At 39.1% G+C, this 26,436-nt stretch overlaps 2 protein-coding genes across 6 annotated transcripts in view; one reads left to right on the top strand and one right to left on the bottom strand.

The window, feature by feature from the left end:
• AP5M1 (adaptor related protein complex 5 subunit mu 1) overlaps nucleotides 1-6,799 on the bottom strand; it is a 31,377-nt gene extending 24,578 nt beyond the window's left edge. For 4 of the 5 annotated variants that reach the window (XM_047861996.1, XM_047861998.1, XM_047861999.1 and 1 more), the window contains exons 1-2: nucleotides 6,441-6,799; nucleotides 1,527-2,172 (exon numbers count right to left, since the gene is read on the bottom strand). In XM_047861996.1, the coding sequence (XP_047717952.1) occupies nucleotides 1,527-2,172; nucleotides 6,441-6,514 (720 nt within the window). In that variant the 5' untranslated portion in view covers nucleotides 6,515-6,799. The remainder of the gene's footprint in view (nucleotides 1-1,526; nucleotides 2,173-6,440) is intronic. The other variant, XM_047861997.1, reaches the window with a different exon arrangement.
• A 164-nt stretch (nucleotides 6,800-6,963) lies between these two features.
• The window catches only part of EXOC5 (exocyst complex component 5), a 56,542-nt gene continuing 37,069 nt past the window's right edge, over nucleotides 6,964-26,436 (top strand). The window contains exon 1 of the mRNA XM_047861995.1: nucleotides 6,964-7,207. Coding sequence (XP_047717951.1) covers nucleotides 7,181-7,207 — 27 coding nt within the window. The 5' untranslated portion in view covers nucleotides 6,964-7,180. The remainder of the gene's footprint in view (nucleotides 7,208-26,436) is intronic.

Here is a 26,436-nt window from a genome sequence, read left to right as displayed (position 1 = left end):
GACGGCACAAGCAGGGGAGGGGCAGAGAGAGATGGAGACAGAATCTGAAGCAGACTCCAGGCTCTGAGCTGTCAGCACAGAGTCCGTTGCAGGGCTTGAACTCACAGGTAGTGAGATCATGACCTGAGTTGAAGTCTGATGCTTAACTGACTGAGCCACCCAGGCACCCCCTAACAGTCTAATATTCTTAAAGGGATTGGGAAAATTGCAACCACTACGAAAACCACCAATGGATTATCTGCCACCTAGTCATTTAAAATATCAGATCATCAGTCTTTTACTATTAAATGAGGAAATTCTAGATGACACCTGAATACTATCTTTTAAACAAACCTGGCATATATAAATTTGAACTTTTAACCAGGAATTATAAAACACAGAAGGGACCTAGAACTTACCTGATTTTTTTTTTTTTTTTTTTTTTTTTTTTTTTTTTTGAGACAGCGCACAAGCAAGCACAAGCAGTGGAGGGGCAGAGGGAGAGGGAGAGAGAGAACCTTAACCAGACTCCATGCCCAGTGGTACCCAATATGGGGCTTGATATCATAACTGTGAGATCATGACCTGAGCCAGAATCAACAGTTGAGACACTTAACTGGACTGAGCCACCCAGGGATCCCAAAGTGATAATAGTATTATTTCTATTGTCATTTCCTATTTTCTAACCTTAAGCCAGAGAACCCTACATTAACCTACCAACTTGTTTAAATAATACAAGAGCCCTTCAAAATGGTTTTAGATATTAAGTCAGAGATTTGTCAATTTCATCCTTTTTAGAGAAAATGGAAAATAGGTATGATGGTTTTAAAATATTTTCACAAATTCTTTGACATTACTCTTCAAAAGATGGGGCTTAATTCTAGTTGCCTTGAATGTGGACTGGACTTAGTGACCTTTTCCTAATGAACAAAGTGGTAGAAGTAATGTCATCTGACCTCAGCTTAGGTAATAAAAAGGATAGCTTCTACCTGCACCTTCTTTCTCTTTCTCTGTCTCCCTCATCTGATCTCTCATTTGATCTATAGGAAGCTAGTTACCAAGTTGTGAGGAGATTTTTAAATAGCCTACTGAGAAGTCCACGTGGAAAGGAACAGAACCCTCCCACCAACAATTTGCTAGCCATGTGAGTTAGCCACCTTGCAAGTAGATTTTCCAGCCCCAATCAAACCTTCAGGTGACTATAGCTCTAGCTGCAATCTTGACTGATCTCATGATGGACTTCATGCTAGACGTTCCCATCTAAGCTGTTCCTGAAGTCTTAACCCATAGAACACTATGAGGATAATAAATGTTTATTTGGGGGATAACGAGGCAAATCAATATGCAGCAATATATAACTAATACAATTCATAAGGAATGCAAAAAGGTAATGTTACAAAATTTCACACAAATCTAACATTTAATGACTGCTGTTTATGAGAAAAATCAAGAATGTCATATAACAATGTAAAATAAAGTCAGAAAATTTTACTTTTCTCCGTACGTGTTAAATGGTAAGATAAAACAAGTATGAGAGAAAATCTTACCTTGCAAGTGACAGTTCCAACGACCTGCCATGTATCTGCTATATCCTGTTTATCGTATTGCATGGATTTTACCTTTTCGGTGATAGAAATAGAAACTTGTGGTTTTCCTTTGTATGTTCCAACTTTCCAGGCTGGCTGTTTTTGTGAATGAGTCACAGAAGCAAAATTAATACTATCCAATGAATTCTGTAAATTGGCATCCAACAAAGTTCCAAATGGACAAGCTTGTAGAAGCAAATCAGGTAATTGGTTCAATTTTGTATTTAGCTCAGTGTCATTTTTTTGACTCAAGGAAAGAAAATCCTGTACTCCAAAAAGAAGTTCAAAGCCTTGTGAAATTCCACTAATGCTAATTAACGGTGGATGAGGGGATAAAGTTTGTTCAACTAGTGGAACACAAGCATATATCATGTTATTCTTCAGAAAAGCAACAACTGGCCAGAGTTCTCCACCTCCTATGAGGAGCCCATAGACGGATGTTTTATTGATGTGTGAACAGCTATCACGACTCTCTATGAAGTCCTCATCATCATCCAATAATCTAAGTTCAAAGAGTAGTGCTTTAAGAAAGGGACCATCTTCAGGAATAGGCACATAACTTGCTCCATTGAAGACTTTGGCTCGTTTTTCAACAGTTGGATACCGTCTTTATTGTGGAAACAAAAATATTATGAATGGTTCTTCCAAGGAAAATAAAAATAGAAAAAAAACCCTAAAACACAAGGCTAACTGTAATAACAAAACACACGATAACAAATACATACACATATCCACAAAAACCATAACCAAAAAAATATATTCCATGTTAAATTTCTACTGTAACAACTTTTGTGTAACAGTTATGTAACTGTTCGCATATTATGTCAAATTATAAAGTCATTTATTACTGAACATAGTTCAATTTAATTTTTTAAATAGGCATAGGACACAGTTCTAATTCAAAATTCTAGTCTCTTGGCCACTCAGATTCCTACTTGGTCAGCCAGGTACGCATACTTGGATGCATTTTAGGCATCTATAAGGACTTTTTTTCTGATTCCATCTTAGCAGGTTCAATTTAACCCTCCACAACTTTGGATTCACTAGTTGAGATGATACAAATGTAAAAGGAATGTTCTATTCTACTCAACTAATCGTGAATAGCAAAATACCCTGAGTCTTCTTGCCAACTCCTTAAAATATAAGAACATTTTAGTAATAAAACTGCTTATCTCTATGGCCCTGAAAGATATGAGATAATAAAAATAATAAAAACTGAATAATCTTTTATGGTTTGCATGTCCTAGACTTAATAGTAAGTTACCAATTTATCCTTTTGGCGGGAAAAAGACTAGAAGATGCTTTTGTTTATTTGCAGAATATGTTACAGTTTAAAAGAAAATGTACTTTTCCTACTCTTTTTCCCTCCACTCTAATGTCCAGAATAAAGTCATTTATTGGCTATTAACTTCTGTGTAAATCACCCACTTTCGTAAATCTATTTTCTTATTTGTAAAATAAAGGGGCAGCTAAAGAATATATAAGCAATTCTCACCAAGGATCAAGAACAAACTTAGCCAAAATATTTTTTTTGCATGAATACCACTAATAAGTTATTGATGTTTACTAATAATTTTTAAGAAGAAAAATAAGAATGTATTCAAACTTATTTATATATTAATGAACCTCACTCACTTATATTCTGATGCACTTTTTTGATTGAGAAAGGAAAAGAATTAGCTCTCCAGTAATGGCTTAGAAAGAATGCCCTTTCTTTCTCTGAGTCTCTGGATGAGAAAGGTTGAGAATTTTGAACTAAACTCTAGCCCAGTGTCTTATCCTCTGGTTATCTAGAGGATAATTAAAGTCCTTCTTAAGTGTAAGAATCTCAATATTGAATGTACAGATAAGAAGTTAATCTGGGAGTGTATATAATGCCTTGATATGTGCTCAATAAATATTTTTGTTGGATAACTCAACCTATCATTTCAGATTTATTCTATACCTTTTCTAAAATAGGACTCAGACCTTGGCCCTATAATCATAGAGTACAATAACAACCTAAGCCATACTTAAGCTGATGCTATTACTGTGTATCTGGACAGTAAACTCCTAAATCAGAATTTAGACCAAGTTTTGTTTTGGGAAAAATTAACCACATACAGGAAAGGTCATCTGCTTTTAAAAATCTTAAATGATAGCCATTATCCTTTGGCATATATATGGGTAATATGCCGGAGCATTTATGTTTAGCCCTTACATTAGTTCCAAGGAATCAGGAAACTGAAAATAATAAAACTTACTGCCTCCACAGAGATGTTGAAAAGCCCACCCAAACATATCTGAATTTTTCTTCTGAAATTCCTAAGTACAATGAGAAAAATCTTCTGAAAACAACCATGACTTCTTTAAGGAACTTATTTTTATAAGCATTAAAAAAAAATCTCATCTCTGTGAGATATTAAGATAAGCTACAAAGCCACAGATATAAATACAGTATGGTACTGGTGCAAGAATAGGCAAATAAAGTAATAGAACTGAAACAGACCAATATTTATATGGGAGACATATCAACTATCAATAATCCCAGAAATCAGTGAAAAATATACATACTGAAAAAATATACTAAACATATGCAGGAAAACTGGCCCACACAATAGAGAAAAATATAAGGGGATTCCTCTATTAACACCACACCTGAAGATGGATTAAAGATCTAAACATGACAAGCAAAATGATAAAGTTAAGAGAAGATAATTTAAGAATATAGCTTGTGAAATAAGGGTAGAGAAAAACTTCTACAAAATCCCCAAAGTACTACTGTGAGAGTAATAAAATTAGTGGTTTCTATTTAACCAGGGGATAAAGTTGAAAACGACAAAATGAGAGAAAATATCTATCGTAGCTAGAAATGACATAGGCCTAATGTCAAGAATACACAATGAACTTGTGCAAATTAACAGGAAAACAAACAGCAACTCTCAAAGATAAAATGGACAAAGGATATGTACAAGCAATCCACAGAAGAGGAAATCCAAAGGGCTAACAATCATTGCTACACAGTGAAATGCAAATGAAAAGATATCCTTTACACCAATATTGGCAAAAACTGAAATAAATGTTGGGATGGAATGGAGATATAGGAACCTTTGCTCACTGCTGATGAGAAGAGTGTTGACTGTTAAAGTATTCCGAGGAGCTAATTATTTGGCAATATTTAGTCAAAATCAGCAAAGATATGTCCTATGGACCTTTTGAGGCTATCTACTGCATCACTATTCTGGATGGAAGCAACCCAGGATATCATCATTAAGGGAAGGATACAGGTAAAATATGGAGGATGTAGACCACAGGGTACAACAGAGCAATGGGCTAAATCTGCACTGTCCAAAACAGGAGCCACTAGCCACGTGTGACTATTCAAACTTAAATTAAAATTAAACGAGATTGAGTTCCTCAGTTACAATAGCCACATTTCAAAAGCACAATAGCTACATGTGGCTAGTGGCTACAATATTAAACAGCACAGATTTAGAACACTTCCCATGTCCATTACTGCAGAAAATTCTATTGGGCAGAGCTGCTCTGCATGAACATAAAGTAACATGGACGTTTCTTTAAAATAGTGCTGAGGGGCGCCTGGGTGGCGCAGTCGGTTAAGCGTCCGACTTCAGCCAGGTCACGATCTCGCGGTCCGGGAGTTCGAGCCCCGCGTCAGGCTCTGGGCTGATGGCTCAGAGCCTGGAGCCTGCTTCCGATTCTGTGTCTCCCTCTCTCTCTGCCCCTCCCCCGTTCATGCTCTGTCTCTCTCTGTCCCAAAAATAAATAAAAACGTTAAAAAAAAAAATTAAAATAGTGCTGAGAAGTCTGGCAAATGTAGAAAAAGGAAATGAAGTCTATAGCACACTTAACTGTGTAATTTGAAAAATGCATAGACAAACACAGAAATAAAAGGGTAGCAACAAACATATGAGAGTTACCTGTGAGGAGGAGGAGAGTGGCAGAAATAAGGATACTCAAGGTAATATGTAAGTTCTTGGATAAACCAGTGAGGCTGATTAACCGTACCAATGAATACTATTAACCTCCTTGCTTGAGATACAGCAACAACAAAGTAAGCCAGGTATATTAGGGGGAAATGGTAAACTATAACTCTGATGCCCTCAGGAACAAAACAAATGTTTAGGTTGCCAGGAGGGAATTTTTCATATCCACGTTGCCAACCACTTTCATTTAAAATCACACTCATCTTTATCTGCAATTCAGGGCTATGCTACCTCCCTACAGAGCTTTCCCCAGGGAAGAGTAACAATGTTGGCAAGAAAGAAACGTCCATAGCCACTGAGAATAAAAGGTCATAGGTCACAGAATTGCCACCTATATCTCACAGAGCTCTTTTGATAAAATGTGGCAAATGCTAAAAGTGGGGCCAGATCAGCTCACACCATCTAAGAAAAAGTGAATATGGTTCAATTTTTTGTACTTTCTCAATTTTCTTCAACAATCCATCTGAAAATTTCTAAAAATTTCTAAAATAACAGTCTTTTAATGATCAGCAAAGATTTTCCGGAAGAATGAGTTAAAATGTCCTTGAATGATCTTTATCAACCAAAGAAAAATGTGAAACCTGTTTAGTGCTCAGTAAGTTTCCTTTCTTTCCTTTGGTCATCTCCATCTCAATCCTAAACAGGTGGAATTATTTTAAGATAAAGTAATAACAATATTGTAGAACACATAATGCTTAATGTGTGCCAAGCATCAACTCATTTAATTCTCACAACACTATTAAGTAGTAGTATTAAGATCTTCATTTAACAGATGAAACGGAAGTTAAGTAAATTGCCCAAGGTGGCGGACCAAAGACACATCCCCAAACTACAATACATCATCCATTCCTCCGATCCAACACCTCTGAGAATTCAGACCTGCATTTACCTGGAGAATCTGACGGTGCCACAAAATGGAGTTCCCGGCTCGCGGCTTATGAGCCACACTGCCCGCTGGGCCATTAAGCCACTAAAGCATCAGCTGATCCCTAAGGTCTCTACGGAAAAAGGACTGGCTTTCTCAGATGGACTTCTACCAGAAGACCCGGGGCTCACTCAACCTGAGCCACCTTCTGCCTCACCACAAACAGGTCGGGCTCTGCAGAGACGCTGGCTCCTTCTGGTCAAGTGACTAAAACCTCTGAGTCCGTCCTGTCAACACACGCCACAGAAGTTCTGGGACTCCTCACCTAGAATCTCGAGAAACATTCCTCCCCACCAACCCACTGCTTTCTTCCTCTACCGTCCACTTCCGGGACGGTGGCCCGCAAGGACCACAGTTCCTCACTCGCCCAGGCGACGAGCCTCTCTGAGGTTCGCCGGCTGCCGGCTTCCCTCGCCGGCCCCTCCCGACAGCCAACCGGGCGCGCGCAGCTCCACTTCCGGCGTATGAGGCGGTGACAATGGGAGCGGCGCGGGCGGCGCCGGGAGGCAGCTGACAGGCGTCTGCGCCTTCGCTTCATGGCCGCCCTCCCGCCCCGCCTGGGCTCTGTGGGGAGTGGGGGAGCCCGCGGCGGCCGGGAGCCAGAGCTGGCGAGCCGAGCAGGGGGCTGTGCGCGGCGCCGCTGAGGCGCAGCATGTGAAGAGGAGACGGCTTCCAGTGCGAGGCGAGCCTCTCAGCCGGCCGGGATGGCTACGACGGCCGAGCTCTTCGAGGTGAGTCCCGGCGGCTCCCCGGGGAGTGGCAGGCCCGGAGTGCTGGCCGCGAGGTGGGCGGGCGGGCGGAGGCGCGGGCGCGGCCCTGGGAGGAAAGGTGGGAAAGGCGAGGGGTGGGGTGGCGGCTCTGGGGGCCGCGCGGGCGGAGCGTGCAATGGGGGAGGGGTGGCTGGGGGACCTGGGTGGGGAGGTGGGCCGGGAAGGGAGCCCGGAATGGGAAAGGAGGAGGGTTGGTTTTGTCCGCGGGGCTGGAGGGGAGCGTCGGAGGTTTGGGCGTTGGAAGATGTACTGGGGATGAGAAGTGGGAAAGGCTGGCTCAGGGCGCGGAGAGAGCAGCCGGGAGCCCCGGGTTGGGCGAGTCTCCCGTCTTGTCGCTTGGATCCTCAGATAATATTCTAAGGGGGCCACCTGAGACTGGGCCGACTGGGGGCTTCTCGCTGTTGAGTCATTAAAATTATTCCATTAGTGAACGTTACGAGTGGCACTCGGGTGCCTGCCAGTTTCCCCTTACCTTACGTTCGAAGAGGCTGAAATGCTTTTTGGGACAATAAAGGCCCACTTAGCCCTTCAGACTGAAGGGGGGCGGGGGGAGCGAAACTGAACATCAATGTTCGGGTCTCGAGGAATTGAAATGTGTTATAAAACCACCTAACTGCTAGCCAGAGAATCCTTAGTGCCTGAGACAATGAGCATTCTATTGTGTTTCTTTCCTTGAGCGTTTTCACTCTCTAAAACTTAAAATTTAATTTAGTGAAATCCAATGTAAGAAGCCGTGGTGTTTGAGATGAACAGAATAGGAAATTCTAACTGGATCGCCAAACAATGAAACGTTATAAAGGCTCTCCTTTTGCGAAAGAAGTGAAAACAGATGTAACGACAAAGGAAGGAAAGGCCCTTTTTGTGTGTGCTCGTCTTTCACAGCAAAAGTATAATAATTGAGACGACTGTAGTTGACAATAGAGAATTTCTCCGCAAGTGAAGATTGGATTTTCTGCTTCAGAGTCAGCAGTTTTGGCTTGAAATTTGGCCACAGTTTTTGCAACAATTGGGAACTTTTCATATGTTACTGTTACTATATTTTGGATTTCTTTCAGCTCCTGGATAGATCATGCTTTTGTTGAGAGGAATAACATATATTATTGTTATAATAGCTAATAAATAGTAATTTGTGAGTGAAGAGAGAGAATTACAAGAGAGAATTTGGAAATATTAATTGTATGTTCTCAGATATAAGTGTTGGGAGGTAGATTATATTAACTTCTCAAATTTCATAATTGTGCCATCTGTTTATTGATTGATTCAGGAGCAGGAAGACACTCCTTTGCTAAAAGCTTTTATTGTATGTTCCTGGGCAAGATACTCAATAGTTCTGTAGTTTCTTGTTTTATTTTTCACGTCTCATAAAGGTAGAAAACTGTTCATGAAGTTGAGATCTTTAATATACTTAATGAAATACTGTTAACAGAAAACTGTTACTCTGTTACATGATTCATAAGGCGCTAACCTGTGACTTAATCCTGCTTGACGTTTCCAGTTGTGTTTTGGACCATCTTATATCTATTTTTCTTTAAATGTTTGACCACATGAGTCCCCTAACTTTAAAATATATTTGATTTCTGCCCTCCTTCCCCTCCTGGGGTAGAGGGGAGGAGGTAGAGAAATACATGTATGTATTTGGGGGGGGTGGTTAGTAAATATTTATATTTGCTTTCTAGGGTCATGCCATTTAGTAAAGTAGTTAAACCAAATTAGGATTTAACTTAACTGAGTGACTCCTTATGTATAGCTGGTAACATTCACTTAACTGATCAGTGATGGCAGACTAGTCCTGTGGCCACAGGGTTCATAGGACAGCCTTACACATGCATAGATCTTAATTCATGTGACTTTCTCTTCTTGCTTCATCAAAATTAAGAGCATATTGTGTTAAAAGTTACAATTAAATGTTAATAGTTATGATTAAGAAATGTATTTATCTTTTCAGCCCTGCAGTGGACTCCACTCTTGAGTAAGCTTTCATCCCTAAGTGAAAAGTTGGTCTCTCTGCTTTTGAGTGAGGAGGAAAACAAAAAACAAACCCCAGTCATCGCTGCCGTTTCCTGTTGCTACTACCATAGGATCTAGATTGTAGGACATGTTAGGGAGGGTCTTCTTCTCTTCCCGTTTTTTAGACATAGCTAGAGAACTGTAGGAAACAGGTCAGGATGTAGTCAGGATATTTTGTTTTTATGCATCCTGGTTTCTGCTTTCATTTTTCCACATTGGAGATGAGGTTAAATCAATACAAAATTATGCTTTCAATCCATGAAATTTCATAAAGTGTTAACTCTCCTTCTTTTAAAGTCTTATTGTTGATCCTATGAGACTTCCTCTTATGATGTAAACACCCTCATACAACAAAATAAAACTCCAGGATATGATTTAGTAATAGATGTTTCAGTTATTTTAATAACATGTGTCCTGGAAATTGACCAGAATATCTTCATAGTTTCAACCCTTTTTGACAGACTTGCTGAAAAGTTCTATCTCCATGTTTACCTCAGGATGGGCATTGCAAATAGGAATTCCTGTGTGGTCTGGATTAATTATGTCCTCTGCATATAAAAAGTGGCTGAGGTAGTAAATTCTTCTTCTGTTGTCACAGATATTCCTCTCTTCTCTTACTGCATTACCGAGGACATTGTACTCTTACTGTTTTTCTCTGCTGTCATTCTTGGAGTCTTCTTTTTGGGCAGGCTACCTTTATGGAGGAGTTCTTTGTTAACCAGGGTCCATTACCCATTCATTCAACAAATGTTTGTTGAGTTCCTATTAAGTTCAAGAGAAGATGCCAAGATTAATGAGACTGCATGTCTCAAAAGGAATGCCATAGAAATATTAATCCTATGAGATGTGCTGCAAAATAACGCAAATGGTTTAGAGGCCAAATAAGTTTTGGAAATGGGCATACTTTGTTTCATTAGAGGTTTACAACATACCTCCATATATTAAAGATTGTTATATTTTCTACTGCTTGTTAACTTTGTGAATTCCATGGAGCATACTTTGGGAAATGTCTAATTACATATAGAACTTGCCCTTATTATTAAATATGAGGAGAGAATATAGATGCATAACTATGTACACTTGAAACAAAGTTGTAAATGGTGTCAAAGATAAAGTGCTGTAGGAGTTGAGAAGATGGAAAGATTACCTCTAGAAGTGGGAAAGGATTAAGAGGTGGCATTTGAATGATGTATAAAGGACCTGTTAGATTTGAGTTTGTGCAACTGCACGGAGGGACTTTCTAATAAAGTAGACAATAAAAGCCAACACACAAAGGGAGGCAAGTATAGATCCTTGAGGCAAGGGGAAGAGTTCCACTTTGGCTGGAGTATAGCATGCATGAAGAAGAGGAGTGGCATGTAAGGTAATTTGGGGTTTAATTGTGGAGGTCCTAAATGCCAGGATTAAGAATTTGACTTTTTTCTTTCCTGTGAATGTAGGTATCTTGATAATTGTGTTTGAAGTCAAGTAATTTAACTGTGGTAACAATGTTTGTTTTGACCTCCAGATTAGAATTTAAATAGCCAAGAACACATTTTTTGCACACAAACACATTTATGTTTCTTGGATTTTGAAACTAAGTTACAAAAGTTATTTAAATGTAGTAAAAAATCTCTCTTGTTCAATTAACTAGCTAAATATAAGTCAACATGAGATATGCAAGTAAGCACCACTCCTTTACCTTCTTGCTGCTGAAATGCTTCTTGTTTTAGCCATATTAGCTGTTAGATAAGTGTTCGTGGAACCTGGCTACCGATTAATTAATTATAGTGTATCTTATGAAATGTGTTTATTCCCCAAACAATTATTGAGTACTAGGACAGAAGTCATTTCAAGTACTGGAGTTAAAAGACGGTTTGAGTTAAAAACCTACTTGGGGGAATGAAAGGAAAAGAACTCTGTTCTCTCAACACTCTATCACTAGTCTCAATTATTCATTTCTGACCCCAGATGTGTACAGCTTTTACCCACAACAGTGCAGTTTTCCAGCAGACAGTGACTGGGTGTTCTACAGTTCAGTTCAATTCTGACACTGTCTACTTGGAGTTAGCATCAGATCTCACAAGTTAAGGGCTCAGTACCACAGGAATGCCACCACTTCAGATACCAGTGGCAGTCCAGGTTGTTACCTGTGCTTCTAACAAACTAGCTGTAAATTAGAGGTTCTCATGACCACCTCCTCAGATTCAATAATTTGCTAGAACAGCTCACAGAACTCAGGAAAACAGTTTACAAACTAGATTATGAGTTTATTACCAAGGGATGTGACTTGGGAACAACCAGATGGAAGAGATGTATGTGGCAAGGTATAGAGGAAAGAGCATAGCACTTTCATTCCCTCCCTGGGTGCACCACCCTCCCAGCACTTTGATGTATTCAGCAACCTGGAAGTTCTCTGAACCCCATACTTTAGAGATTTTTTAAAGATTTTTATAGAGGCTTTATCACTTAGGAATAACCAATTATTAACTCAGTTAATTCAGGAGTAGAGGGGCTTCTAATCATGCTTGATCTTTCTGGCAACCAGCCCCCATCCAGGAGCCCTGTTGCTTCAGTAGAACAAAAGACACCCAGGAAATTCCAAGATTTAGGTGCTCTATGTCAGATGCTCCTATCAACCACATCACTCAAGAAATTACAAGGGTTTTAGGAGCTCTGCATCTGGAACCAGAGCTAAAGACCAAATATTAGAACAAAAGATGCCTCTAGCACATTTTTCACTTAGGAAAAAACAAAGGCTTTAGAAACTATAGTCAGGAGCTAAGTACAAAGACTAAAATGTATATTTCTTAAAATATGTATATTTTAGGGGCGCCTGGGTGGCTCAGTCGGTTGAGTGTCAGACTTCGGCTCAGGTCATGATCTCACAGCTCGTGAGTTCGAGCCCCGCATCAGGCTCTGTGCTGACAGCTCAGAGCCTGGAGCCTGCTTCAGATTCTGTGTCTCCCTCTCTGCCCCTAACCCACTTGCATTCTGTCTCTGTGTCTCTCAAGAAAAATAAACATTAAAAAAATTTTTTTTAAATATGTATATTTTATATACATATATATATATTTGTTATATTGCAGTATTACAGGGAGATATATATTAACAGATAATACAGTGTGGTACAAGTACACAATCTCTTCCTGGGGTAATTAGGAAAGCTTTTATATAGTATTGACATATAAACTGGGTATTGATAGATGACTAGAAACTTCTCAAGCAGAAGAAGGGCATTCCAAGGCAGAGAGAGAAGTGACTAATTTTTAAGGTGAGCTGTGTTCAGGAAAACATTGAGTTGAGAAGATATCGGGTCTGTGTATGCATGTTTTAGGCATGTGGAATGGTGGTTCATAGCAAGGCATTCGGACCACAGAGGCAGTTTGGGGGAATCTTTGAGAAAGCCTTATAGGCCATGCTTATGGGGGCTGCCATGACTTTTGTTGGAGGGGGGTAGGAGTGGAGAGGCAGATAATTTTAATGTTACTGTGAAGAATGGCCTTCAATGAGGAAGAAATTGTTAGCTGGTAAAATAGAAGTCATACCCTGCCAGGCATAGTTCTTGTCTAGGCAGGTGAAATTCTGACCTAATTCGGTGGGGACAGAGAAAGCAGGAAATTTGGGAAGACATTTTGGAAGAAGAATCAAAAGATTTTGATTACTGAGGAGTTAATTCCAAATTTATGAAGTTAGAAAAGTAGGTGGTTGGTGATTGATTAACTGTGACAGAGAAAATAGGAAGGACCCTTTCAGAGGGAAGGGATCATGTATTCATTTTTTAAACCTATATTTTAAGTTTTTAGTAAGACATCCTGGTGAAGAAGTCCAGAAGGCAGTTGGAAATATGAATTAGTATTTCAGAAAGACACCACAGGTGGAGATAACAAATTATTATGGGAATCTTCATCTTTTATGTGTGGCTGTTTAGACCTGGGAATGGGTGACATCTCTCAGCTTTATCCCTTACTATTTTATGATCTTGGACAAGTTACCTGACCTTTCTGTACCTGTTTTCTTATCTGTAAAATGAGGACAGTAATAGTACCTACCTTAGAGAGTTATCTCTAAGATTAAACAAATTGATGTTTGAACTGCTTAGAAGAATGCCATTAGAAGAGTAGTAGCTTTTGGGGCACCAGGCTGGCTCAGTCGGTTGGGCATCCGACTTCAGCTCAGGTCATGATCTCACAGTCCGTGGGTTCAAGCCCCATGTTGGGCTCTGTGCTGACAGCTCAGAGCCTGGAGCCTGCTTCAGATTCTGTGTCTCCCTTTCTCTCTGCTCCTCCCCTGCTCATGCTCTGTCTCTCTCTGTCTCAAAAATAAATAAAAACATTAAATTAAAAAAAAGAAGAGTAGTAGCTTCTTAAAATCAATATTGGTAAGTGCATTGAGAACAGGACTAGATTGAGAATAGGTCAGGGAGAAAAAGCCTTCAAAGGAGACTAAGAAGAAATAATCCTGGAAGTAGTAGTAATCCCACTAGGGGGAGAATTACAAAAAGGTGACATGGAGACTTGTGTTTTCCAGGATGGCCACAATTTGCTATCCTATAATGAGATGTCGACACTCCTCACGTTGAGAGGTAGGGTCCATGTTGCCTTCTTGAATCTAGACAGGACTATAACTATAGAAGTGATGCTATGTGATTTCCAAGGTTAGGTCATAAAAGGCGATATGCTTGACCTTATTTGGATTCCCCCTCTTAGAACCCAGCGACCATACCACATAGTCCAATGAGAAAGCCAAGGCTTTCAGTTCTGACTGAACTCCTAGCCCATAGTCAACATCAACTTGCTAGCTTGAAAGTAGATCTTCTAGTGCCAACTTGAACTGCTTCAGCAGATGTGACATGGAACAGAGACAAGATTCCCCTCCTGAGTCCTGCCCAAATAGCAGATTTGTGAAGAAATAATCATCATTGTTATTTTAAGCCACTAATTTATTGGAGTGGCAGTTATGCAGCAATAGATGTTTGGAACTGGGGCTGATCAACTCCTTATCTACACCAAGATTTAGTAGGCTTCTGCCACGCTCAGTAGAGAGGTGGAGGTAGAGGCAGATGCTTAAAGAGTAATAATGGTTTTATATTTAAGTATTTTGTAGACTGAATTTTGCAGTCAAGCCAACCTGGTAGTGAACTTTTGGAATGAACAAGCCTTTAAGTGGAGGATCATTTATTGACTGTGTATGTGTAATTAGTGTAAAATATTGAGTCCCTGGTGTGTTCCGGAGCTGAGTGGTATGTAATTTAAAAGTTTTGATTGCTAAAAGTTTATGTATATAAGATATTTTAAAAACTTGTACTCTTCTGATTCTGTTTTCTTTCCTTGGAATGGAAAGATGAAAATGGTAATAACAATACAGTTAACTATATCATATATATACATTTTTGTTAAGGATATCAAAAAAATGAACAATTCCTTGGATCCACGTGCTTAATTTTATTCCAGAGGTGTTTATTAAGTGCCTGTAATACATTGAATGTGTAAATTGGTAAATGCATTTGATTTGATTTGAAATGCTAATGTAACATTGTTACATACTTTAGGTGATGATTTTCATGGTCTGTATAATTTTAAAAGATACTGTAGGGGCGCCTGGGTGGCGCAGTCGGTTAAGCGTCTGACTTCAGCCAGGTCACGATCTCGTGGTCCGTGAGTTCGAGCCCCGCGTCGGGCTCTGGGCTGATGGCTCAGAGCCTGGAGCCTGTTTCCGATTCTGTGTCTCCCTCTCTCTCTGCCCCTCCCCCGTTCATGCTCTGTCTCTCTCTGTCCCAAAAATAAATAAACGTTGAAAAAATAAAGAAACATTAAAAAATTAAAAAAAAAAAGATACTGTAATAGAATGGAAAAATCTCTGGTTAGAATACTGGATTAATACCTTGACAAGGCTTAAATTTCATTGCCTCAGTTACTTATATATAAAAAGGAGTTGAAGGGACTAGGGTAAGATGATATTTAATGACCATTCTAGCTTTAAAATTTTTAAACCTAATTTGTGATTCTTTTGAGACTGGTATAAAAAATGCTGAAATGTTCTGTTACCTTTCTCTTTTGGGCATGGAAATCAGATACTACTTTACCGTCAGAAGTGAGATATACTCTATTCTGAAGAGAGATTTTGTGTAAGAGAAACTAAAATGTTTTATAGGAGTCTAAAGTACCACCATGTAATTGTCTGCAAAACAGTTCTGCTAATAAGATTAATTGGCTCATTTTATCATAGTTTAAAGAGCTGCCATCTCCTTCAAGATGGATATTAAAAATGACTTTAGGGGCGCCTGGGTGGCTCAGTCAGTTAAGCGTCCGACTTCAGCTCAGGTCACCATCTTGTGGTCCGTGAGTTCCAGCCCTGCGTCGGGCTCTGTGCTGACAGCTCAGAGCCTGGAGCCGGTTTCAGATTCTGTGTCTCCCTCTCTCTGACCCTCCCCTGTTCATGCTCTGTCTCTCCCTGTCTCAAAAATAAATAAAAACCGTTTAAAAAAATAAAAAAAAAATGACTTTAAAAAACTAAAACTGTTCATCTCAGTGTTGCAGGTAGTTTTCAAATTTAACCTTGTAAAAGTTTGCCTTAGTTGTACTTAGGTGTCTTTAAAAATTTTTTTTAAATGTTTATTTAGTTTTGAGAGAGAGAGAGAACAGAAGCGGGGGAGGGACAGAGAGAGGGAGACACAGAATCTGAAGCAGGCTTCAGGCTCTGAACTGTCAGCACAGAGCCCAGTGTGGGGCTTGAACTCATGGAGTGCAAGATCATGACCTGAGCTGAAGTCAGACACTTAACTTACTGAGCCACCCAGGTGCCCCTGTATTTAAGTGTCTTAATGTGCTTTGTCTTCCTACCTTTCCCTAGGTAGAATGAATCCATTTTGTGTGCTTTAAAAAAAAAAAAAAAAAAAAAAAAACCACCAATACTCAATAAGTGTAATTCATTTCTTAATCTGTCATAAAACACAGTCTCATGAAAACCAAATCAAGTGGGGCTAAAAAAGGAGAGGCAAAATGTAGTAAAACTCATTTAGTTCCAGTGTTAGAATTGCATAAGGTTCATATTTGGTTTCTGATAAAATTTTGGATTCATACTACCATAGAATGCTTGTTCTTTATTTTTGGCGTGTGGGGTGGTAGTACTGCCTTTCTGATTTTGTATGTATAAATCGGGGCTTGATTTTCAAGATCTTCTGCAGGGGATTTGGCCATGGTTCTAACTAGCAAGTGTTTTGATTTATTGTGCATCTGTGGTGCTCAACATTATTCTATTGACCACAGTTGGAAAGCAAGAGAAATGTATGACATTTCAGCAGATGCTGCCTCTGCTTTCAATTTAAGTGTGGGGAAGAGTGAAACTTACAAAAGTTATTGTAAAACAATAAATGATAATAGTATAGTGTTCTGTGTTGAGGTTTGAATTTCTAAGCCTCTTTCGGGTTTAAAGAGTGAAGAAATCAGTGGAGGTCATGTAGGGAAGGAATTCTTCAAGGAGGAAATGGGAATTGAGCCAGGCTTTGAATAATTATATAGAGGTGTTTAAATTGTGGGAGGAGAAAGAGTAGCCTTGTGGGATGAGTTACCTGGCCACGTGTAAGGAAGCAGAAGTAGCATGGGTATGAAGAGAAGACTGAAATTGGCTGATGCTAGCTAGTGTGGCTGTTCATTTTGGGGAGCAAAGAAGTTGGGTAGGAAATGTAAGATAAGAATCTAAAAGGGTAGACAGAAGAGTGTGAACTTGATAGTTTAGGAATTGCATAGGGAAGTTTCTGATGAAAAGAAAGCAGTGCCTTTTTTTAAAATTTTATTTTTTTATGTTTGTTTTTGAGAGAGAGAGAGAATGAACGAATGTGGGAGGGCAGAAAGACAGGGAGACACAGAATCGGAAACAGGCTCCAGGCTCTTAGCTATCAGCACAGAGCCTGATGCGGGACTTGAATTCGCCAACCATGAGATCATGACCTGAACTGAAGTCGGATGCTTAACCAACTGAGCCACCCAGGCACCCCAGAAAGCAGTGTTTTAAAGATTAGTTTGGCATGATATGCACAATAAATTTAAGAAAAATACCTTGTAGGTAGTACTTGAACCCATGGTTTGTTGGCTTAATAGGATACAGAAATACTTCTTTTGGAAATCCTTTGAGCCTTATTTTTTAAATAATTAATTAATACTTATTTATTTATTTTCTTACATTTATTTCTTACATAGGCTAGGGCAAAATATTACAGTTTCTTTGAGTTTCTAGGTGGTTGTAACACATTGTATTGGATCTCTTTTGGGAAAGGATGCTATTAGAAAATATAAAAGTTCACTTTTCTCAAACAGTGTTAAATTAAGGATTCATGTTCCTGTCCAGGGGCTTGATGTCTTAGTTTTTAATAGAAATAACTACAAACTCCATGTTTTTCTTGTCATTGGTAGCATTTGTAAAAAATATGAAATCAGTTTGACTACAATAATGAGTTACATAAAGTTGAATTTAATATAATAGCATTTTAGTCTATAGTGCATAATTCATAGGTATTTGTTTTTGTTGGGACAATTTTTGCTTTTAATTATGATAGTGAAATAGAAGGTAAAGATAGAACTTTGTCAGGTTTGTGAAATTCTGAAAGATTTTGGGGGGGATTATTTACATGTATTTTTGAGAATCCTTCGGGGTGACTTGGTCATTTGGAGGTCTTAAAATCTGTTAATTTGGCTATCTTTCTTATTGTAAATGCCTCTGCAGCAACATTAAGTATTAGAGAGCAAGTTATTGGGATTCATTTGTTTGGTTTTGCTTTTTGCTTTTTTGGAACTTTCATTCCACTGGGAGCAGTAGCTGATTTATCTTAAACTCTAGTGATAATTTGCCTCTGAGATAAAACCTGCACTTTGCTTCCAGGACACTCCTTCACTCCTGAGTTTTCTTCCTCCTTCTCTAGTTCCTCCTACTTGGTCTCTTTTGTTGGATCCTTTTCCTTCATTTATCTTTGAATGTTGTTGGCATGCTCTTCTCCTTCCTAAATTTCATCTAGTTCTGAGATTTTAAGTAACTCTAATTTTATATCTAGCTCTAGTTTCTTCCCTGTAATACAAACTTATTTTTCTAATCATGTGCTATTTTCAATTACTGTATATTTAATAAGCCTCCACAACACGTCATATGCAAAACAGAACTCATTTCCTCACTCCCTCTTGCATCTCTTTCCAGTCTCAGTAAATGACACTACCCATCATTCACACAGTTGTTCAGTCTGCGTTCCTCCATGAATAATCATGATTTCCTTTTTAACTTTGTCTCCACATCCAATCCAGCAATTTGTGTGAATACATTCTTTAAAATGTTGTGAACCTGACCATTCTTTAGCATCTTCACCACCGTCACTTCCGTTTGAGCCATTATCAATTATCATCATCTCTCCATTGGACTACTACAGTGTTGCAGGTTGAGTTCTCTGAAAAGCAGACTTTGAGACAGAGTTTCGTGTGCAGAATATTTTTTAGAAGATACCCTTGGTGTGAATATCTGCGAAGGGACAGAGTAAGGATGCAAGATCGGGCGTATGGAGAAATAGAGTTACAGTGTTGGCCCAGTGAGAGTGTTTTTGGCCCCTGGGGCGAGTTCTGAAACAAAAATAAACTGTCAGAGTTGTCCTGCTTTAGACCAAAATTGTCCCTATCTTAGTCATTTATATAGACCACACTGGGAAAGGTATGATATTGAGTGAATTGATTCTCTGCAGTTGAGGTGATCCCTGAAAATACTGCCAGCTGAAGGCTCTCTACTGACAGCATGGCACTGGTAGCAGCTAGAACAAGTCCCTTCTTGAAGGGAGATCTGGATAATACATCAGTGTGTCTACCACAGACCACTCCTGTGCCACTAGGCTCCACTTTTTCATATGCATTTGGGGAGCAGCTCCTTTGGCATTCCACTTGGGAGGAAAATTAGAAGAAGGTTAGTGGGATGAACTGTGGTTCCTGCTATTGTGACTGGTTTCCGGTTGCAACTGATAATTCTGTCTTCTATGTTTCCCTTCTCTGTTCTCCATTCTAATACCCCCTTACTTTCAGCTAGTGCCTCCACTACTCTTGGTGGCTTAACTGGTTACCATACCCATCTTAGGCCAGGGTTGCTACACTTGTTTGTGTACTTTCAGAATTGGTCAAAGGAGTACCAAGAGTACTCCACGAATATATCTGTGTGTCACAAATACTGTTACGGCACCTATTGTGTAATAGCAGCCCTGCCTCCTGGTAATCAGAATCTGTTGCCTCTGCCAAGATGGTCACTCCTCTTCTTGCCTTTTATCCTCTGGATAGAAGCAGCCAAAGCCCAGGCAGCACTTATAGTTTAATGGGACTCTTACTATATTCTCAGGCAAAGAGAGCTTTGCCTCTGGACATCAAGACTCCAGAATTGTGGGAATAGCAAGTACAAATGGAGAGTCATTATAAGCAGGACCACTTCTGCTTTTATACTTTGTTCTCAGACTCTTGTTTTTCCTGTGGGAACACAGCATCATGTAAAGGTTTTATTTTTTTTTTTAAGTTTATTTATTTATTTTGAGAGAGAGAGCACAAGTTGGGTAGGGGCAGAGAGAGGGGGAGAGAATTCCAAGCAGGCTCCACGCTATCAGCACAGAGCCTGACACGGGGCTTGACCTCAGGAACCGTGAGATCATGACCTGAGCGGAGATCAAGAGTTGGATGCTTAACCAGCTGAGCCGCTCAGGTGTCCCTCATATAAAGGTTTTAAATTTGGAATATATACCGCATCTTGTAGAATAGTGCTCCATCTTTGTTGAGTTATTGTCTCTGAACTGGCGCTTCAGCTATGCCTTCAGCAGACTGTTCCAGTGCCCTATTAGACTGACAGCTTCTGGGTGGTGTGCTTTGTGATATGACCAGTGGATCCATGGTTACTTTGTCTGCTGTAAAGTGGGTCCTTTACTCTGATGTGATATTTGGGATCCAGTGCCACAGGAACAGACACTCCCTCTGAGGAGAGGCATACCCAACTTGAATGTTTTTATTCTTGTCAGAATGAATTACTCATCCAAAATGGAAAGGAACCAGGTAATCAACTTGCCACCATGTGGTTGGGTTAGTAGTCTTCCTGAAGGATGGGGTGATTTCAGGGGCTCAGAGTTGGTTTCTATCACCGTTAGGCTAGATATTCAGCTTTGACAGTACCTGGATCAGCCATGGTAAGTAGGACCTCATGCTATGGGGGCCGTGTTGTCTCTGTACTGTGTTCTTTCTGTTCATGTCCCCAGTGTGCTAATGCTGGGTAAAGGCTGGCTGATGTCAACTGGCAGAATCATTTTGTCTACTTGGTTGTTTGATTTTTCTTCCATGGTGGATGTCCTCTGGCGAGTGTTAACATGTGGCACAATGATCTTCACACTCTGTGCCCACTTTCATGTGTCCATGCACATGCCTCTATCCCAGATTTCTCTGTCTTCAATCTTCCAGTCTTTGTCCTCTCATAGTCGGCCCTTTGCCATTGTCTGTGAGTCCATATATATTCTAAACTAAGGTCAGTTCTCTGTCTACCCAAGATGATGGCCAGATGTCTTTACCAAAACTTTGACTATTGAGACGATTTTTCTTGCCACTGAATTTTAAGGCTTCCCCTGAATGAAGTTTTAATTACTGCTGCTGTCCATTTTTAGTTGGCACCCACATGCCTAGCCAACTCTCTGCATGAGCCAAGTTCAGGCTGTTTCCTTCTCCATCAGCAGGTTGTAAGAGATGCCCCATAAGGCTATCCATGTAAATTGAAGGAGAGAAGCTAGCACAATAATGGTAGAAGTTTGGCTTCCTGCTTATGCAGTTTGCTTTCTGGTCCTATTCATGTTTGGTTCTGGGTCTACCACATCCATCTAGGTTAAATAGTTTCTCAGTCCATTGACATAATATCTTGGTGAGTCTTTTAGAACCCAACTCATGCTATGTAGTTCTGGATGCAGGTTCACTTCCTGCTCTGTGGTTAGGTGTGCTGTCTCTACCATCTAGGTTAAATAGTTTCTCAGTCCATTGACATAATATCTTGGTGAGTCTTTTAGAACCCAACTCATGCTATGTAGTTCTGGATGCAGGTTCACTTCCTGCTCTGTGGTTAGGTGTGCTGTCTCTACCAGGGTCTAGTAGCACACTGGGAATTATTTCTCAAAAGGTGTGTAATCCTCTGCTGTAGATGGCATGATCTTGCTTTATTATCTAGCAATTTGTGTTGTGATTATTCACTGAGGTTTGCCACAACTCCACGTGACATTGTTTCCCAATACTGATACCTTTAATACTTAAATTAAGACTGATTCTTTTAATAACATAGGGTCTGCAAAGTTGTATGGCCCAGACAGCAAGGTTGGTTGTATGGCCCCCACTTCTTCAGAGCCCTTTCTTGCTTTTGTGTCGCTTGGTATATGTGCCAGAGCATGTGTGCCCTGCATGCAGAACCTGGAAAGTCCTATCAGGTATTGTGTGTCTTTCCTTGCGGTGGGATGTGCAAAATACAATAATTGTCCTTTACTTTGGGTGAGATGTCCTGGAGGGCCCCTGACTACCTTAAAATTTTACTGGTTCAGTGTGCCCTGGAATCTTTGTATAGTATATACATGAGTACATGTATCTTACCAAGATTCCACCAATGATGTCAGTTATGTATGATGGATCAGTAAGGTGTTCTGCAGAATGTTCATATGGTACAAATCATGTTATAATAGGAGAGTTCACATAGTCCTGAAGCAAAGCTATAATTGTATACCACTGTCAGTTCTATGTGACTGTAAACTGTCTGATCCTCTTTTTTTTTTTTTTTTTCCCCAATAGGGACAGAAAATAGTGTATTTGCCATAGAAAATAATGTATTTGCCAAATCATTGGCCATATACCATGAGGCTTGGAGAAACTATATCTGGCATGACAGATGTAATAGGCTACTATTTTGTTGATTTTGAGATAAACACCTTTCAGGATTTACCTGGTTTTTGTAAAAACCTAGACTGATGAATTAAATTAGAAAATTGTGGGGAATATTGCCCGAACATCCTTTAGATAAGGGGTTGGCAAACGTATAGCCCCTGGGATAGATACCTGTTTTTAAAGTTTCACTGATATACAGCTGTGCCCATCTGTTTATGTATTGTCTATCGCTACATTTGTACTACAGCTATAGAACTGAATGGTGATAAGAAAGATTGTGAAGTACTTACTGTCCAGCTTTTTAAGAAAAAAATTTGCTGATCCTTGCTTTAGAGCCTTAAGAATGGCACTAAATTTTGACATTCCACTTGATTTACTACATTGAGTACAGAGGGGCAATTTCAGAGACTTCTTGGACTTCCCTACTGTGAAAGCTCTTACTCTATAGACCAAGGACCCAATGTGGGAATTATGTCAGCCATCAAGTGTGCCTGTCCCTCTTACATGCTTATGGACTGGGAAAATGGCCAGTAGTTGGGCTAATGGACCCATTGGATCAGTGATGAGCTGGATCTTGGCTCTTGTATATCTTCACTCTCTTGAGTGCATGATGCTTGGAGTCCATCAAGTATCGGAATCAACTAGGACTCTGTATACAACAGACCTCAAAATGTTTGAGTATTTCCCTTTACCTTGTGTACAGTTAGTTATTCAAGTAAATGGTTGTACCTCTTTTGGCAGGGGGAAGGAATCATAGAATCATTACTGCATATACTTGCTAGTATATTGCAGAGTCCTTCATCCTGGGAACCTGCCTTTTCTTCGTTCATAGCTGAAAGTGTATCAAAGTGCATCCTACAATCTCTGGGCTCTACTACCTCTTGTACCTTATCTGCAACTGTTCTCCCATTCACTCACTCTGCTAGTTACACTGGTCTCTTGTCATTGCTCACATACTGTTTGTTCTCTGTACTTGGAGCATTCCTTTCCTAGAGGGCTTATTCCTTTAGATGTATTCAGGTCTTTGTTCAAAATTTATTTTCTTAGACCTTGTCTGATCACGTTTACCAAAATAACCACTTTAAACCATCACTCTGCATCCTTTTTAATTTTCTTCATAGTTCTTATTTATCATGTATCTGCTCGTTTGTCTGTCATTCCCTTTCATGATATCCATAAGGGCAGAGATTTTCTCCTGCCTTGTTTACTGCTATTTTCTTGGTTTATAGAATAGTCAGTAACATCTAGTAGGCTCTCAATGAATATTTGTTGAATGAAGGAATATTGTATTTTGAGAAAATTGAAATATTTCATATGAAAAATTCTTATTTTTCTCCATGTCAGTAATATTTGTCTGTTGATGTATGAGTTTTGGGGCATATATCATTTGATAAAACTTGTGTATTGAAATTAATGAACAGTGTAACATATTTAATTAGAAATTGCAACTACTATAGGGGCACTTGTACCCCAATGTTTATAGCAGCACTCTCAACAATAGCCAAATTATGGAAAGAGCCTAAATGTCCATCCACTGATGAATGGATAAAGAAATTGTGGTTTATATACACAATGGAGTACTACATGGCAATGAGAAAGAATGAAATATGGCCCTTTGTAGCAACGTGGATGGAACTGGAGAGTGTGATGCTAAGTGAAATAAGCCATACAGAGAAAGACAGATACCATATGGTTTCACTCTTATGTGGATCCTGAGAAACTTAACAGAAACCCATGGGGGAGGGGAAGGAAAAAAAAAAAAAAAAAAGAGGTTAGAGTGGAAGAGAGCCAAAGCATAAGAGACTCTTAAAAACTGAGAACAAACTGAGGGTTGATGGGGGGTGGGGGGGAGGGGAGGGTGGGAGATGGGTATTGAGGAGGACACCTTTTGGGATGAGCACTGGGTGTTGTATGGAAACCAATTTGACAATAAACTTCATATATTGAAAAAAAAAGAAGTTGCAACTACTGAATAATAAATAAAATTAACAAATGAGAACTATGATTATTAAGTATTTACATAGGTATGCATGTGCAAAAACTGACAGGGAAAAAGAACATTACTAGGTAAAGCTATTTAATGGAAGTATCGTGGAGTTTTGGAAGAGCTGACTACTTTGTAATTAATTTAGCTTTTTTTGAAGAAAAAACTCTGGATTTTACCAAAACTGAAAACTTGGACCTTTGAAATCAGATAAATCTATATGACCTTGGATTAAATAACCTTTTTGTATCACACAATTTCACAGGTATAAAATGAATGAATATTAATAAAACCTACCTTATAGAGTTGTATTAAATGACACTAAGTATGTAAAGTGTTAGGCACCTAATAAACACTTAAAAATTAGCTGCTGTCAGCATTTTGTCATTATTTAGGAGTAATTCATATGCTTGTCAGATTTCCTGAAGTTTGTAAGTAGCTGAGTTTCTAAAGATCTAAGTATTCGCTCTAAACATAAATTCCTTGATCTTGGGGCGCCTGGGTGACGCAGTCGGTTAAGCGTCCGACTTCAGCCAGGTCACGATCTCGCGGTCTGTGAGTTCGAGCCCCGCGTCAGGCTCTGGGCTGATGGCTCAGAGCCTGGAGCCTGTTTCCGATTCTGTGTCTCCCTCTCTCTCTGCCCCTCCCCCGTTCATGCTGTGTCTCTCTCTGTCCCCAAAATAAATAAACGTTGAAAAAAAAAATTAAAAAAAATTAAAAAATAAATAAATAAATTCCTTGATCTTGAGTCAGTGTTTCCCAATTTATGTATGTAAATTAAAAATTATTAGACATATGTCAACTTTTGTTTCAACACAAATGAAATTGACTAGAGAGAGGTATGATTATCTAAATGATGATATGTTTGGTAAATGAGTTAATTGTTATTTCAGAGGGTCAAAATTTTTCCTTTGCAGGATATCTAATTCATCATTAGGGTTTAATTCTCAAACATGTCAGCACATGGATAAACTGATTTATTTTTTAAGTAGTTAACAATATTCTTTATTTTCTATGCCTTCCTCGTATCAGATAGCTTTCCTATAATGGAAATCTTATGAGAGAAACTGGATTAATATAATTGCTATTTTTTAGTTATTTGACCACTATAAAAGAGCCTCTTGTGGGTACAATATAAAAAGTCTTTAAAAATTTTTAATGCCCATTTATATTGTTTTGTGTTCTTACTGTTTAGTGTTTACTTTTTGGGGGGGGGGGCAGTCAGCGATATTAACAGTCGTAAAAGCTGTATGGTTTTCTTATAAGATATGATCCAGTTTGAAAGTTGATATTAGATCTTATGTATAGATAGGCATGTGACAGTTTATCAGTTGTCTGAGAAAATTATTAGTTTACATTATTGATGGGTCATACAATTAGAATGTTTATAAATTTAAGTAGAAATTTCAAAAGACATGATCAGTGATGTGTGTGGGCCTTCATGTGACAGTTTTCTCCTTTTTAGCTTCACCTGTTATCCTTACCACCTAACTTTAGGTACAAGGAGCTACTTGTAGTTTCCCATATTTGCCATTCAGTTTTACCTAGTAATAGAATAGAATGATTTAAATCTCAGCCCAACTTGTGTTGTCTTGAGTAAGTAATTAACCTCTCTTACTCTCAGTTTCCTCATCATAAAGTGAGGATGAAATAGGACCTCCCTTCTAGGTCTTAAGAGAGTAGTAAATGAGGTAATGCGTGTAAACTGTTTACGTGAGCTGTTATTCTTGTTGGTACATATTCCTGTTTTTGGTACATATTCCTGTTTTTATGATGATGGTTATCCATAGTCTGACTGAAATTCATCCTCCCATTCCTCCTCTCACATCAGACTCACGTCAGTGAACCAGTCTCTCGAGTTACCAGTGTGATGATAATGATAAAAAGAGCAAACTTGTTATCTGTTGGCGTTAATAGTCACCTCTCTTGTTCCATCCAGATAAGCTCTTTGTGATCTATCCATCTTCTCAGTTCCACAACTAGGTTAAGTTCTATCTTCTTTTTCCCTAACGATCTGGAAAGATATTTGTTCCATTTTTGTCTGGATGATTTTTCTTCTTTCTTTTGGTCTCAGCTTAAGTGTTAAGCTCTCAGAAAGTTTGCCAGTTGTAATTCCTGTGTCTCACCAGTCTTCTATCCCTTAGTGTCTTCCTGTCATCTCTGTTTCTGTTGTATAGTCTTGGATCCAGGACTTTTTTTTTTCCCTTACATTTATCACAGTTGTAACTAGTTATTTCTGTAATTGTTTAATGTTGGCATCCTTACCTAGAAGATCATTTCTTTGAGGCCTTTCAGGAACCCTGTCTATTGAATTA

This window comes from Prionailurus viverrinus, chromosome B3, assembly GCF_022837055.1.
Source record: "Prionailurus viverrinus isolate Anna chromosome B3, UM_Priviv_1.0, whole genome shotgun sequence".
NCBI classification, from domain to species: Eukaryota; Metazoa; Chordata; class Mammalia; order Carnivora; family Felidae; genus Prionailurus; species Prionailurus viverrinus.
This window is presented reverse-complemented; position numbering and strand designations above follow the sequence as displayed.